Source organism: Sorex fumeus, unplaced genomic scaffold, assembly GCF_029834395.1.
Source record: "Sorex fumeus unplaced genomic scaffold, SorFum_2.1 ptg000045l, whole genome shotgun sequence".
Classification (NCBI taxonomy): Eukaryota; Metazoa; Chordata; class Mammalia; order Eulipotyphla; family Soricidae; genus Sorex; species Sorex fumeus.
In genome coordinates this window covers 2684477-2701074 of record NW_026606102.1, presented here as the reverse complement: position 1 = coordinate 2701074, position 16598 = coordinate 2684477, and the positions used below count along the sequence as shown (strand labels likewise).

General features: G+C 48.9%; 1 protein-coding gene across 1 annotated transcript in view; it reads left to right on the top strand.

Moving 5' to 3' along the window:
* RAVER2 (ribonucleoprotein, PTB binding 2) overlaps nucleotides 1-16598 on the top strand; it is a 74087-nt gene that overhangs the window by 36765 nt on the left and 20724 nt on the right. Inside the window, exons 3-7 of the mRNA XM_056122300.1 lie at nucleotides 756-1225; nucleotides 5298-5489; nucleotides 11353-11479; nucleotides 13870-13952; nucleotides 16481-16585. Coding sequence (XP_055978275.1) covers nucleotides 756-1225; nucleotides 5298-5489; nucleotides 11353-11479; nucleotides 13870-13952; nucleotides 16481-16585 — 977 coding nt within the window. The remainder of the gene's footprint in view (nucleotides 1-755; nucleotides 1226-5297; nucleotides 5490-11352; nucleotides 11480-13869; nucleotides 13953-16480; nucleotides 16586-16598) is intronic.

The following is a 16598-nucleotide window of genomic DNA, read 5'->3' as shown; positions in this document are numbered from 1 at the left end:
TCCAAACAGGCTTGGCTATTTTATTGAGAACCAGGAGTTTATAGTTTATATCATTTGTGGACCTGGAGGAAGAATCTTGGAACACACATGCTCAGTGGTGCTCAGGGCTTACTTGTGGCTCTGTGCTCAGGGATCACTCCAGAGGTGCTCAGGGGGCCATTTGTGGTGCTGAGGATTGATACCTGCCCAGCCTTTACCACCTGTGCTCACCTCTTTATCCCTGCCTCAGTTTGTTTGTTTTTCGGGGGGTGGGTGGAGTCAATGGTAAATATAGCTTGAAAAGAACACCCTCACCCCTATAGAAAAATAAATCCTCTAGGATGTTTTGGTTCTTTTCATGGAGTTTCTAAGATCATTCCTATGTTTTCAGTTCCTGCTCATAAGATTAGTTTGATGGGGTGCCAGCATGAAGAACCACAAGGGGAGGTGGAGCGAGAGCTCAGTGGGCCGGCTTGGATTTTGAGCACCTCTTGTCCCTTGAACATCAGGAGTGACCCCCGAGCACAGGGCTGGGAGTAGCTCCTGAGCACGGCTGACTGTGTCGCTAAGACGGTGAATAAACCAACTTAGTGGACTAGAAGGGAAAATACTCACATTGCATATGGTAGAAGTATGATTTCCCATTATTCTGTTTCAGATGCATGTAGCGTATTATGCTGGGTCGCACATGGGCCGTTTCTTAACTGTGCTGTACGGTCCATGAGATCTGAAACACCCGGGCTTAGAAAAACTCAATTCATCGTGTTCCCTTCCAGCTTTTGTCACCTTGTTGAACGGGGAGCAAGCCCAGAAAGCCATCCAGACGTTTCATCAATACTCGTTCCGGGGGAAGGACTTGATCGTCCAGCTGCAGCCCACGGACGCCCTGCTGTGTATCACCAACCTGCCCTCTGCTTTCACGCTGGAGGAGTTCGAAGAGCTGGTCCGCGCTTACGGGAACATTGAGAGATGCTTCCTGGTCTACAGCGAGGAGACCGGGCTCTCCAAGGGCTACGGCTTCGTGGAGTACATGAAGAAGGACTTTGCTGCCAAGGCGCGCCTGGAGCTCCTGGGCAAGCCGGTGGGCACCTCCGCGCTCTTCGCGCAGTGGATGGACGTGAACCTGCTGGCCGCTGAGCTGGTGCATTCTAAGTGCCTTTGTATAGACAAGCTTCCGAGCGACTACAGCGACTCCGAGGAGCTGCTTCAGTGCTTCTCCAGTATCCATAAGCCTGTGTTCTGCCAGGTATGATCTGGAAGGGATGATGGGAAATAGTTAAGAACATCCAGCCTGGGTATGAGGTCTGTGTGCAGCCACAGTGCCTATCAACGTGGTCTGTATCCACTAACAAGTGTCGATGTACATGTTCTGTGTGCTCCCACAAATGTATGTGTGTGTGGTCTATGTGCACCCATGGATGTCTGTGTACGTGGTCTGTGTGCACCCACAAATGTCTGTGTATGTGGTCTGTGTGTATCCACAAATGTATATGTACGTGGTCTGTGTGCATCCACAGTGTCCACGTACATAGTCTTTGTGTACCCACAAATGTCTGTGTGCGTGGTCTGTGTGCGCCCACAAATGCCCATCTACATGATCTGTGTTTACCCACAAATGTCTGTGTACGTGGTCTGTGTACACTCACAAGTGTCCATGTACATGGTCTGTGTGCATCCACAAATGTATGTGTACGTGGTCTGTGTGCATCCACAAGCATCTGTGTACATGGTCTGTGTATATTCACAAGCATCCATGTATATGGTCCATGTGAACCACAGTTATCTATATATGTGGTTGTGCACCCACAAGTGTCTATGTACATGGCCTGTGTGCACACACAACTGTCTGTTTATGTGGTCTTTGTGCATGCACAAGTGTATGCATATCACACTGAGTCATCTGCAGACAACCATGAAGACTTTGCTTTATAGTCTGTGTGAAGTCATTCTCTTTAGTGGACAGTCTGGTGAGAAGGTTAGTCAGGTACATCTTGGAGAGCCTCTTGTGATACGGTGAACGTACCTTTTCACTCTGTCATTCATCCCATTTATTCCCTGGTCTGTGCCAGACAAGATTTCTATAGGTCTTGAAGGAGAACTGAATGATAATTTCTCACAATTTGGGAGCAGAAACAGACAAGAAAGCTGGTTGTTGTAAGTTCTGTATGAAGAGCGACATGATGAAGATAGGAAGGTTTAGAAAGAATGTTTTGTTCTAGGGCCAGAGAGATGCGGGTAAGGCACTTGGCTTCCATGTGGTCAACTCTGCTTTTTAAAGTTTTCTTTAAAGATTAGAAAACTAAAAATTTGGTCAAATGATTTAAGTCAGTAGGAGAAAGTCAGGGCTTGAAACCAAGAGGAAGCAAATTAGAAGGGACTAAGGCAAGATTATTATCATATTAACTAAACTTTAGTTGCAATAGTAATGGCAAATCCAAGTAGAAATGTTTTCCCAAGGACATCATTCCAAGCTGAATTTCATCATATTCATCACACAATTATAGCATGATTATGTGACTTTAAGATGATGCAGATTTGGCCAAGGTTTAGAAAGTCTTTTTTTCCATTTGTTCTTATTTTTGTTTCTGGTGCCAGGTTTTACAAGTCCAGGACTTTAGTATCTTCCTTTACTCCTACTCTAGATTTTGTGAGTGGAAGTACATCGAGTTCTTCATTGCAAGAATTTATTTAGGGCACATTTGGAAGCAAAGGTTGCATATTATATGTGGCATTTAACAAAACGGGCCAGTGTTCTTACATAAGGTGTCCTTCGCCAGATCCCTGAAACCTCCTCAGCCATTGAAATAAAAGCTGAATAGCGCCTGTAAAATCTTTGCACGCTGAAGGTTGTGTGTTCGTGGGCTCTCTGGACGGCTCTGTCTCACTGCCCGCGTTCGGTGCTCTTGAGTCGCTGTGTATGGCATGGATCAGGACAGCTGTTCTCTCTCTCAAGTTTGAGCCCCTCTCGCTCTGTCTCTGGAACTCTAGCCCAAGCCTACAGTCTTATTTATATAGCAATCACGTAAGGCGGTGACACAAAGGTGCGTTGAATATTAACAAATCAACAAAGAGAGGTAAGACCATTCCTCCAGGAGATTAACTCAAGGATAAAATCTCATCTAAAGAGATTACTCCAGATTACTAGGAGATCTGCTCAAGGGTGGGATCCCAACAAGGGTGTGTTCTTCCCTCAGCTAGTAATTTACTTAAATAGTTGTAGTAAATCTACTTCTAATATTTCTAGCAATGTCATTCTGTAGGAGCAAAGTAAAAGATATAAATTTATAGTTTGGTTCTTCCCAAGAACATCTCACTATACATCCCACAGTCCTCAGGCCAGGTTAGTCTTCCTGGCCCCAGCAGGGTCCTTGTCTCGTCGCTACTTACTTTTGGATCATGACAGCATTTGTCCATGATCATGCCCTCAATTTATAGTTGAGTATCGTGGTGCTTTGGCCTGGCCCATTTTGATGCCAGGGTAGCTCACAGCTTACCCTGGGTCCATTCAGTCCCTCGTTGGGACCCTGCTTTTGGGGTGCTAGGAACTAAGGGCAACTGAGTCAAGAAAGCAGATGCCCAGGAGTAAATATTATTCAGAGTCAATCAACTCCCAAGTTACAAAGCATAATATTAACTGTCTTCCTGTGTCCATACAGAAAGAACATTGCTTTAAGGTAAACTATGCAAAAGACATAAGGTGATTAACTGGCTGAGGAGGAGAGCGCAGAGAAGAGTTTACAGATAAACAAAAGAATGGGAGTGACTCGGGAGCACTGGGGTGGGTGTGACAAAACAGTGTTATCCTACAAGCGCCCCTCCATTTCTCTTCACTTGGTAATAAAGTATATTTTATGTAGATGTTTATATAGATAATTGCTCTATGCTCTTTTATTCACTGTGCATGTGGTGATTTTGATTGAAAGAATGTTTCAATGATCACGTTCTCATATTTTCATATGAATCATCAGTTATAGTTGTTTCTTGCCCCCCCCTTTCTAGTGGGGGTAGTACACTCTGCATTCAGGAATTACTCTGGTGGGCTCAGCTGACCATACAGGGTGCTGGGGATTGAACCTGGGTCGCGGTAGTCTGCAAGGCAAGCACCCTGCCTGCTGTACTATTGTTCCAGTCCCTAGGTATTTTTTAATGTATAGGGTCTGCCATTGTTTGGGATTTTACTTTTTAAAATAAATTAGAAATTGAAAGAATTAGGAGGCTGGAGAGGTAATACAATGGGTAGGGCACTTACTTTGCGTGTGGCCTACCTGGGTTTGATCCCTGGTGTCCTATATGGTCCCCTGAATGACTTGTGAGCGCAAAGTCAGGAGTAAGCTCTGTGTACAGCCAGGTGTGGCCCCAACACAAAAAAATTAACCCCCCCCAAGGGCAGGTTGGCCTGGGGACTGCTCAAGAAGAGCCCCCGGCAGCCACTTGCTTCCACAATCCAAAATCACCGCCTTACTCCTGGCCTGACTCCACCGTCTCAGGACAGACATCCCCAAGATATAATCTGCTGATAATTTTGGTATGCGAGTTTTGTGACTGAAATCTTCAGGCTTTCTCCAGGTCAGGATGGGCTACCAACCCCCTCCTCTCTGTACTTCTGGGAGCCTCGGCAGTCACATCCACACCCCAAAGCTGCCACCCAACTAAAAAGCTACTCCAACTTTACCGTCTCTATAAAAATACTGAATGCCCTCAACAAACACCAAGTCCTCTTAGCACTTGTATTGTAAACCATAATGCATAAAAAGAGAGAGAGAGAGAGAGCAAGAAGGAAAGTGCCTCCCGTAGAGGGAGGTTGGGGGCCATAGAGGGACGTTGGGGGTAGGGTATGGGGATTGGGGGATGGCAGTGGGAGATGGGGGACATTGATGGTGAGAAATATACATTGGTGGAGGGATGGGTGCTGGATCATTGTATGACTGAAACCCAGTTACGAACAGCTTTGTAATGGTCTATCTCACGAATATCCAATTTAAATTTAAAAAAAAAAAACACCCCAAAACCTCAACCCCACCCCACCCCCACGAAAGAATAGAAATGTGAAAGAATCTTGTTTATTGGTAGAAATGAAAAAAAAAGTTTCCTCTCTTGGAAAAATTACTGCATCTAAGGAAAAATAAAGAAAGAGTAATTTTGGTTTCTTCAAGAAAGAAGCACATTTCTGCCGGCCTCAAGCCTCGACGTATTTGCTCTTGAATTTTGAAACTCATAGACTGGAGACAGCAGTGCTGTAGCCGCATGACACCAGAATCGCTCTGTAGTAAGTAGCACGTGACGCCAGATTCGCTCTGTAATAAACCTCATTCCCTCAGCTCGCGCAGGACGAAGGGAGCTATGTGGGCGGCTTTGCCGTGGTGGAGTACAGCACCGCGGAGCAGGCGGAGGAGGTCCAGCGGGCCGCCGACGGCATGAGCATCCAGGGGAGCCCGGTCCAGGTTTCCTTCTGTGCCCCCGGAGCACCAGGACGGAGCACCTTGGCAGCTCTCATAGCGGCCCAGCGCGTGGTGAGTCTCTTGATCTTCCTTGGAGCACAGAGAAATACTGAGCCTCTTTTTTTTTTAAGTTTGAAACTTTATTTAAACACCGGATGTATGAGGTTGTTCATCATACATTTGTTTCAGGTTTTCAAGTGTCCCAACACCAATCCCAGCACCAGTGTGACCTTCTCTCCACCAGTGTCCCCAGTTTCCCACCCACTCCCAGCCTGTCCCCTTCATAGGCACAAAATCATTTCCTTTATATTGTTTGTTACAACATGTATCCCATGAAGGTGCTACTAAGGTGATTGTATGGGGATTTACTGAGCTGTTTGGTGCTAATTGAGCCCCCTGGTGTTCCTGTTTCTTAGTGGGTTTCTGTGCGACTCTCCAGATAATTGGCTGTGTGCCTCCTGGGCTGTCGGCTCTATGAAACGGGGAGGCAGCACGCGGCCACATGTGTGGCCACACACTCCAGGAGCTGTGGGACTGGGGTGATTCGGCAGCTCAGAGTCTCGCCCTGGCCATATATGTGCCCAGGCGTGATTGCTAAGCTCAGAGCTAGGAGTAAGCCCTGGGCACTGCAGGATGTGGCCCCAAAACAAAACAACAAATGGTTTAAAACACCCATAAATGTGTCTATCAGGGGGCTAGAGCCATAGTGCAGCAGGTAGGGCATTTGCCTTGCACGTGACTGTCCTGGGTTTGATTCCCAGCAACCCATATGGTTCCCCCGAGCACCGCCAGGAGTAATTCCTGAGTGTATGAGCTAGGAGTAACCCCTGTGCATTGCTGGGTGTGATCCAAAAAGAAAAAAAAAAACTGTTCATCAGACAGTCATCGAGATGTAGGCGAAGGAGCGAAGCATTGATATTAATAAAAATGGGATCGGTGTGTAAATCCAAGGCAGCCAAGCAAGTTAGCAAAGGTCTTTGCTCTGAGCCCGGCACCAACTGCTTATGGACCTGACAGATCCACCCCGTTCTGCTTCCAAACCCAACAGAAGGACTGCACACAGCCCAGTTTCCCGCCATCCTGCCACCCCACTCCACAACCCCCCACACCACATGGTGGGGAACGCTTTGCCCTAGGTTCTTGGTGATGCATTCCTCCGAGTTGCCTCATAATACAGGCAAAATAATACAGGTTTCAGACAAGTCTCAACTGACGGATGCATGCACAAACGCATTTCTCTGGATGCATGCTCAAAAGTGTGGTTCTCTGGCTAGCCGCCCCCCTCCCAGACACCCCTGCAAAGCACATGGTGACATCAATGCTTTCCTTGATTCCTTCAAAAGTGCCTCCCCTCCTGCCTTCAGGGAGCACGGATCGACTGTGCCGAGTGTGTGGAGAGACAGTGTGAAGGAGGAGCTGTCCCGTGTGCGTTAGGCCTTGCAGACTAGAGCCCGGAGAGAGGGGTTATGTCAGCAGCACGTGCGCACAGCTGAGTGCCGGGGCGGCTTCTCCCAGTTCCCTGGACGCGCAGCTGCAGAACGAGGCGGGCCTGAGAGTTGGCGCCAGGGGCTGAGCACACGCCTTGCAAGAAGCAGGAGACTGGGTTCCAGTCCCAGTACCTCTTGGTCCTTCCTGGCACCACTGAGAATGGCCCCTGAGCACTGAGCTGGGAATATCTCTTCAGGTGGGGCTCAGGGAACCATATGGAGTGCTGGGGATTAAACCCAGGTTGCCCACGTGCAAGGCAAGTGTCCTGCCCGCTGGATTATCACTCCAGCCCCTGGTGAACATACTTCAAGTGCTTTTCTTCTGTAGCTCAGGTCGCACCTGTGTAATACAAATTTGAAGGTGGCTGATATTGCAGATTTTGAACTCTACAGCCACAATTGCCCTTCTCCCTTCCAATTAATAGCTACTCTGAGTAGCTTTAAAAGCATGTCTTCTGGTGTTAAAGGGACTGTATCAGGGATGACGGGGGCGGGGGGGAGGGCGGCGAGGGGGCTTCCGTATCGTGGCGCCTGTGTGCGGCTTCTCTCCCAGAAGGTCCAGCTCTTCTCTGGAACAGACTTGGGAGCATGCGGTAGGGAAGCGCTTTGAGGACCCTCCACAGTGGTCGCGCCAGTGAACGTTCCCAGCTGTGCATTGGGGTTTCCTTTTTGTCACATCTTTGGCAGCATCTGTCAAAAAAATTTTTTTTAATTTCCATGTTGTGGATGCCACACGCATTGGAGTCAGGGGCCAGAGGTGTCAGGGGTCATTCCTGCCCACAGTGCTGGCTGGCGGGGTCATGCAGTGCCGGGGGTCAAGCATTCTGCTCTTTTCCTTGGACCCTAGCCCAGCCCCCATCCTCTGTGAGACATTATTCTCCCCTATGCTTCCATTTCCTGTCTGGTATTGGGTCAGAGAGAAAGGTCTTCCCGTGTGAGCACTGGGCTCTGTATAACTCTCCCAATGATGTCTCAAGCCTCTGGGTTTGTTTCCTCCCTGTCTCTCTCTCTCTCTCTCCTCTCTCACCCCTCTCTCCTTCTCTCTCTCTTCCTCACTCTCCTCTCTATCTTCTCTCCTTCCCTCTCTCTCCTCTCTTTTCCTTTCTCCCTTCTCATCTCTCTCCTCTCTTCTGCTCCCCTCCCTCGTCCACTTCCCCTTTCCTCTCCTGCCCGCCTCCATATTGGTTTTGCCAGGAACATTCTTTTTTTGTCTTAACAGACTTGGGTTTTGCATGTAAGATTAAAATGAACCATGTGCCATCACTTAATGTCCCATGTGTCACACATTCTCATTCTGCATCGATTTCTCTCCTGGTTTTTCAGAAATTGTGTTCATGTACTGAACACGCCAAGTATGTCTGTGGCTGGGAATATTGTTGTCACATATGTAAGTCAGAGCCCCGTTGAAAAATTAAATCTAAGTTCCACATTTTTTTTAAAAATCCTGCTACACCTTGAAACTATTGGTTCTTTGTCTTCTTGAACCCAGTGTTGCTGCTTTGGAAGTGAAGGAACCGGGTTGCCTCCTGTTTCTTGGGAGATGCAGTCTTTCTCACCAGAGGCTTTAGCTTCATGCGTTTTTCCTTCCCTGTTCTGAAATTTCACACACACACACACACACACACACACACACACACACACACACACACGGCTTGGGGGATGCTTTATATGCGGGAGTCCTGGGTTTGATGCCTGCACCACACCGTCAGCTCTGCCTCACCAGGTGTGGCCCAGAGGAGCAAGGGAACTAGGTCTTTACCCCGTGTGCCTGGCTGGGAACCCAGAACTCTCCCTCCTGCGTTGGTTCTGTCTCCAGTGATGGGAGTCTCCACTTTCCTTTCCCTTCAGTGATTTCTCTTCCGTTAGTTTCCGGTTCCGGTTTCTGTCCCTTCGTTCTCCAGCCGTTGGGCCGGTTCCTCCGTGAATGTGGAGCCTCTATGGGCTTGGGGTGGGGTCTGGGCTTCCTTGGACATTTCGAGGTCGAGGAGGTGAGGGTGTTTGGGGGGAGCAGAAACCTGATGTAAGCTGGGGTTTGGGGACCCAGGACAGAGCCCCTCAACTGTCGCCAAGATGTCTCTCAGAGCTGCTCCTGGTCTCACTCCTGTCCAAAGTTTGGCCAGGTGGGGTGTGGTGGGGGCTTGGATGGGGAGGTCCTTTGCTCCTGCACCGTGAGGCCTGGCAGCGGCTCTGCCCTTGGCCTAGACTGTCACTGTTACAGACCAGAACAGCGAGTCCGTCCCCACTTACTCTCCTGTGCAAGGATGGACCCAGCCGCCACCACCTTGCACCACATCCAGACCCTTCTCTCTCACCTGGGTGTCTCACAGGCTCTGTCCAGAACCTTCTCTCTCACCTGGGTGTCTCACAGGCTCTGTCCAGAACCTTCTCTCTCACCTGGGTGTCTCTTAGGTTCTGTGTCCAGAACCTTCTCTCTCATCTGGATGTCTCACAGGCTCTATGTCTAGAACCTTCTCACTCACCTGGGTGTCTCACAGGTTCTGTGTCCAGAACCTTCTCTCTCATCTGGATGTCTCACAGGCTCTATGTCTAGAACCTTCTCACTCACCTGGGTGTCTCACAGGTTCTGTGTCCAGAACCTTCTCTCTCACCTTGGTGTCTCACAGGTTCTTTGTACAGGACCTTCTCTCTCATCAGGGATTCTCACAGGTTCTGTGTCCAGAACCTTCTCTCTCATCAGGGTTTCTCACGGGTTCTGTGTCCAGAACCTTCTCTCTCATCTGGATGTCTCACAGGCTCTATGTCTAGAACCTTCTCACTCACCTGGGTGTCTCACAGGTTCTGTGTCCAGAACCTTCTCTCTCACCTTGGTGTCTCACAGATTTTGTGTACAGGACCTTCTCTCTCATCAGGGATTCTCACAGGTTCTGTGTCTGGAACCTTCTCTCTCCCCTGGGGCATCTCACGGGTTCTCATTAGGCTCTTGGGGTCAACTGGGCTCATCTAAGTTTCGTCCACACAAAACTGGGGGTGTGTGAGCAGTTGTTCTGCGTAGTTCCCCATTTTCTCATGGCTCATGGCACAGGTTTACTTTTACATCTTCAGTGTTCTCATCTTCCAGTCAATTCTGTTGGTTTATGGCACTGTTTGTGGTTAGCTTGCAGTTCTCTTGGGGCCACATCACATCTGACTCCTGGCAGTGTTTGGGGGGTTCCAAATCCAGTTCACACTGAGTGCTTAAGAGCTGGAGGGAGAGTTGAGCGGGCAGGGCGCTTGCCTTCCATGTAGCTTGCCAGCCATTCGGTCAGTTCCTCCGTGAATGTGGAGCCTCTATGGGCTTGGGGTGGGGTCTGGGCTTCCTTGGACATTTCGAGGCACCCCGTACAGTGCTCTCTGCCACTCTGCCAGGAGTGATCTCAGAGCACAGAGCCAGGAGTAAGCCCTGAGCTATGTTGGATGTGACCTCCCTCCCTCCCCACCAAGTAGATCAACATTAGAGTGAGGTTTGTGAAAGTCTTCCTCCTTCAGACTGGCTCAGCAAGTTCACTCCTGTTAATATGTTCACACCCTGCTGTGTCTACTTACATGGCGTGAAGGAATTTATTTTCTTAAATGATTAGTCCGCTTAGAAAGCCAGTTTGCATCTGACACATTCTCGAAGAATTTCAGTGTGTATTTTTAAATTATTTATTTTAAAAATTAAATAATTTAATTTAAATTAAATTTAAAGTGAGCTACATTGTTACAAAGTTGTTTATGATTGGATTTCAGTCATATAATGTTCCAGCACCCGTCCCTTCACCCATATGCCTTTCCGACCACCAGTATCCCCAGTTTCCCTCCTTCTCCCTTCTCCCAACCTCTATGGCAGGGACTGTTTCTCTCTCTCTCTCTCTCTCTCTCTCTCTCTCTCTCTCTCCTTTTGGGCATTATAGTTGCAATACGGATACTGAAAGGTCACCATGGTTATCCCTTTACCTGCTTTCAGCACTCAGTTCTATGGCAGGGACTGTTCTCTCTCTCTCTCTCTCTCTCTCTCTCTCTCTCTCTCTCTCTCCCCTGTCTCTCTCTCCTCTGTCTGTCTGTCTGTCTGTCTCGCCCTCTCGGGCATTGTAGTTTGCAATACAGGTACTGAAAGGTTATCATGAATATCCCTTTACCTACTTTCAACACTCAGCTCTTGTCCAGAGCGATCATTTCCAACTATTTATTCTCATCCTGGTCCCTTCTCTCTCCTAACTGCCCTTCATCCCCCCCCCCCCCCCCACTCGTGGCAAGCTTCCAACCACTGACCAGCCCTCCTGGCCCCGCTTTCCCGGGCCTTGGATACCAGCATGCATTTCACAGCGGAATGCTTGGGTGTTGCGGTGGAGGCCTGGTGTGGAGTGTGTCCAGCCGACGCATAGTACAGAGCGAGCGGTGACGACGGGGAGGGAGAGTCTGGGAGAGCCTTTCACCTCCCCTCCCCGTCACTGTCTGGGTCCCTGCAGATGCACAGCAGCCAGAGGGGCCTGCTCCCGGAGCCCAACCCCGTGCAGATCATGAAGAGTCTGAACAATCCCGCCATGCTGCAGGTGCTCCTGCAGCCCCAGCTGTGCGGGCGAGCCGTGAAGCCAGGTAAGCGGGGACGGGGCTGGTTCCCACTTCTCTGTCCCCGAGGGGCGGCTGTCAGTTTTTCTTGCTTCCTTGCCATAGGTAGAATCCCAGCATAATGTGCACGCGGGGTCCGTCTGAGCGGATGCTTCTTTGCTTCTCATCTGGTTGTTCTGTTGTTTTGTTTTTCCTGGCTCAGTCCTGGCTCTGCACTCAGAGCATCGAACCCAGGTCGGCCGCATGCCAGGCGCACCTAACCTGCTGCCCTGTCGCTCCAGCCTCCGATTCTGATCTTACAGAGAGAGAATTCTTTTCTGTTTTTTGGGGGGGTTGGTGTTTGGACCCCACCTGGAAGCGCTGGGTGGAGGGGTTGTTGCTCAGGAATTCTGGCTCTGGTGAGGATCACGCCGAGGTCTCCCTTGGGCAAAGGAGAAAGGAAGTGGTCATTCTTTTTAGAAGGTGCAGGGGGAGGTTCCCAAGTCTTGCTCAGGCAGGACCGCGGTAGGGATGCTCCGCCAGCCAGGCTGTGGGTTCAGCAAAGGGACCCGAGGATGTGGTGCTCAGGCCCTGATACACACAGCCACATCTGACACTGCCACGCCCAGTGATGCTCGGAGACCAAGCGGCGTTGGGAACGAAACTCGGGCCAGACCTTGCAGGCAGCTGCACGGACCCTCTGTACTCTCGCCCAGCCCCTGGCATTCTCTGATTGCCCGTGGTATGGGAGCTACATGCCCCCTGCTCACAGGCAGTGCCCGTTTCAAACTGGGTACATGCCCTCCTGTTCTTCCCTTGCACTGTTCTCTGTAGGATCTCTCTGGCCCCACAATTATTTCTTTTTATTATATAAGTTCCTCTGCCGGTACCTTCATGTGTGCGGAGAGTGTTCTCAGCATGGTGGTGGCTGGTTCTGGAGGTCTTTGGCTGCCAGAACCCTGGTCGGGGCGGGGAGGAAAACTCAACCCACTCCCCTCCAAGGGGCCCCGGCGAGGACAGCCAGGCAGAGGAACAAAGGCACGCGGTTTCCGGGGCCGAGATCTCCAAGCCTACTCAGATCGGGGCTGAGCATCCTCCACCCAGATCCTCCAAATTCCAGTAGGCGGGGGTCACACCCACCAACTGGCCCCCTGGCGCCGTGTAATCCCATCAACGGCCAAGACTCAGAGACTATAAAACCCAGCTCCCGGAAGCGCGTGGCCGCATTTGTGGCCACGCGACATCTTATCATCTCATTCCTACTTTGGACAAACTGGCCGGCTACCGAATATAACCTGCCCACACAGCAGAGTCTGGCAAACTCCCCGTGGCGTACCCAATATGCCAAATACCAGTAACAATGAAGGGTCTCATTCTCCTAACTCTGAAAGAGCCTTGAATATGGCACTTTTTAAAAAAAATCTCAGGGCTAGGACGAAGGAGACGTTACTGGGGCCTGCTCTAGGCATATCGACGAATTATCTAAGTGTTTCATGTGCAGATAAATTCCTTCCCAATGAGATGATTAGTTTTTCCGGTGACAAGGATTGCATCCCATCCTTCCCAAACTCTCCCCACCCCCTCCAACACACACACACACACACACACACACACACACACACACACACACACAGAGTAAAAGGCGCTGGAGAGAGAGTGCTGTGGGTAAGGCTCTTGCCTTGTATGCTGCTGAGTAGGTTCTGTTCTTTGCCGAGCCAGGAGTAAGCCCTGAGCACCATCCAGTGTGGCGCAAAAACTAAAAAGCAAATAAAATTACTGAGACAGTAACGTGGGCTCCAGATAGTAGGGGTTTTTATTTTTGTTTATTTTTGGGGGTGTGTTTTTTTTTGGTCACACCCGGTGATGCTTGGGGATTATTCTTGGTTCTACATTCAGGGATCACTCCTGACAGTGTTTGGGGACCCTGCCCGCTGTATTGTCGCTCCTGCCTCTCCAGTTATATTTTATCCATTAAATGATGAGATTAGTTTTGTTAAGTGCTAGAGATGAATTGGCTCATCGGTTTGGTGTTTTGTCAGTGGAAAGGAAGGTGCTGGAAGTTTAATTATTTTTTATGGTTAATTCTGGCCCTACCAGGCAGTGCTGAGAGCTTACTCCAGGTGGGCTGGGGGGGTGTGGGGGGGGGAACCAGATGGGATACCAGGAATTGAATCCCGGTTGGCCTCGCGCAAGGCAAGTGCACCCCCCACTGGACTATTGCTTCGGCCAAGGTGCTGGAATTTTAATTCAAATTCCAGGGCTGAGTCACAGGAAAGGCCCCTATCACTTAGATTCGATGCCAAGGTCAGTGTATTATTGAACTTCTAATGAATTTGTTAAAAGTTTAGAAAAATATTGACGTAGCCCTTTGGAGCTTGTTGTTTCTCAGTTCCAGAGGGCCTGCAGTGGAACTGTTTTCTTTTATTTTCTTCTAGCAGTTCTTGGAACAACGCCCAGCTTGCCTCATCTGATGAGTCCCTCCATCGCCCCTGCATTTTTACATCTGAATAAACCTCATCAGGTATTTCAGAGCATCGAGCACCAGCGCAGGAAATATCGGGAGTGAATATTTTTGTCCTTCCCACAAAGTTCTCAAGAAGTTAAACGTGTGCTTGATTTTTTTCCCCGTGTGATTGATTTAAAACAAAAATAATTGATTTAAAAGTAATAATCCCATGTGAAATAATTAGTATATCAGATCAAATTAAGTGAATCAAAATTTAGCATATCAGATCAGATTAAATTAATCAAAGCAGCATGGTTTTATATATATATATATATGTATATATATATATATATCATTGGCTTCTGCTTCTAGGGCATTAAGAAGGAAAGAGACGTATTTTGTGATATATTTTTCTAGGCATCTGTAGGTGGAAAGTGTGGCTCGTGGTCTTTAACTCCAAAAATTGCCTACAGAAAGAAAACAAGTGAGCGAACAAAACTCCTTTTAGAACTTAATTGAATTTTATACAAATAATCCGTGTCTTTCTGGTTGTAACAAATAGATAATACTTGTCAGGTAAGTATTTCCGTTGTGTTGCATACCCAGGTATCTCTAATGATGGGAGTAAGCATTACTCACTGGGGCACCTCCACTGTGGCCCCACAACCAAAAGAATGAAAAACAAAACCCGACTCAGTCCCAACAGAGATCTCTGAGTCCTGTCTCTCGAGGCTGGCTCCAGCCAGAGACTCGCGGGAAGATGCCGGCTGTGGGCTGAATGAGGGAGTGTTGTCTCTCTTTGAGGATCACACCTTGCGGTGCTTGGGGACCAGGTGTTGCCAGGGCTCGAACCCGGGCCTCCCGCGTGCCCTTGGAGCCACCTCCCCGGCCTGAAAGGCAGCTTTTAAAAGAAAAGGCCACAACTTCCTTTTCTTTCTTTCTTTCTTCCTTTCTTTCTTTCTTTCTTTCTTTCCTTTCTTTCTTTCTTTCTTTCTTTCCTTTTTAAAAATCAAAAAAATTTTTTTTAAATTGAATCACTGTGGGATACAGTTCCAAAGCTTTCGTGGTTGGCTTTAATCATATAATGTTCCAACTGTCATCTGTGTATGTTTCCCACCAGGGATATCCCTTGTATCCCTCCTGCCACCCCCACCTCACCCTTCACCCTCAGCCTGCCTCTCTCTCTCTCTCTCTCTCTCTCTCTCTCTCTCTCTCTCTCTCTCTCTCTCTCTCCCTCCCCCCCTCCCTCCCTCCCTCTCTCCCCCGCCCCCGCCTTCCTCCTTTCAGGTATTATGGTTTGCAGACAGATACTGAGAGACCATCATGTTTGGGCCTTACCCACTTTCAGCACACATCTCCCGTCCCCAGTGATCCCTTCCAGACATCGTTGTCAGGATGCTGTGCCTTCCTTTCATTCGGAGCCTTGTCCTGGGCAGTCCCTTGACCCTTCTGCCTTGCAGGGGGTTCACATGGACCCTGCATGGGTCAGTCCTCAGATCTCGGGTCTTAACAGAATTCCAGCTGAGCGAGATAATGAATTCCAGACAGGTGCGAAGAGCGAAAGAAGGGCCTTCAGATCAGACAGTCCCTTTATTTTAGGGGATAAAGGGAAGGGGGGTGTAGAAAAGACCCCAGTGCTTAGTGTTGCTTCTGAGCCTTCCTGCTCCAGTGGCTGAGCCCCCCCCATTACCCTAATGTGTCTTCCCAGGAGACTTGGTCCCTCACCCCTGTGGCTGCCCAGTCTGCAGTGGATACCTCCCCTGTTCTCCTTGTTGCTCCTTGCTGTTTTCTCTCCTCTCTGCACAGTATTTTTATTTTTAATTTTTATTATTTTTATCATTTTATTAAATATATAATATTAATATATAATATATAATATGTACTAATATAGTCTATATAATAATGTAATAATATATTATTATAATATATAATAATATAATAATGTAATAATAAAATATATTAATATATAATAATATAAGGGCTGGAGCGATAGCACAGCGGTAGGGCGTTTGCCTTGCACGCAGCCAACATGGCCGACCCAAGTTTGATTCCTCTGCCCCTCTCGGAGAGCCCGGCAAGCTACCGAGAGTATCTCGCCCGCACGGCAGAGCCTGGCAAGCCACCCGTGACGTATTCGATATGCCAAACACAGTAACAACAAAGTCTCCAATGGAGATGTTACTGGGCCCGCTCGAGCAAATCGATGATCAACGGGAGGTACTTTACCTTTACCTTATTATTTATTTATTATTTAGGGTGTTTGCCTTGCACGGGTTTCTCGGTCTCTCACACCCGTTGCCAGGCCCTCAGGCTGCTCTCAGAGTCCTTGTTGAATGATTCGATGCACAGGCAGATGCTGGAATGTCAGTCACTAAAGCCAGAAAACAGCACGGACAGGGAAGGGGAGGAGGGAAGAAAGAAAGGAGGAGAGGCAGCCCCAAGGGCCGGCTACTCAGCCGCATCCTCTGATACTGACCGTTCACTTGCCTCGTGCAACATTGTCAAGTGGGATGGCGGGGAGCCGGGCTCCAGCTCCCATCTGCGGGAGAGCGGACACACAGCTTTCCCAGACTCACCTGGCCTCGGTTCTGTTGCGTTCACAGGGCTCAGTGCTGGGTGGCACCTGTAACTTATTCCTTCAGAACCTTCCTCAAGTATCACTGGCACAGCACCAACTCATGAAGTTCGAGAATATCCACACTAACAACGTGAGTGTGGGGT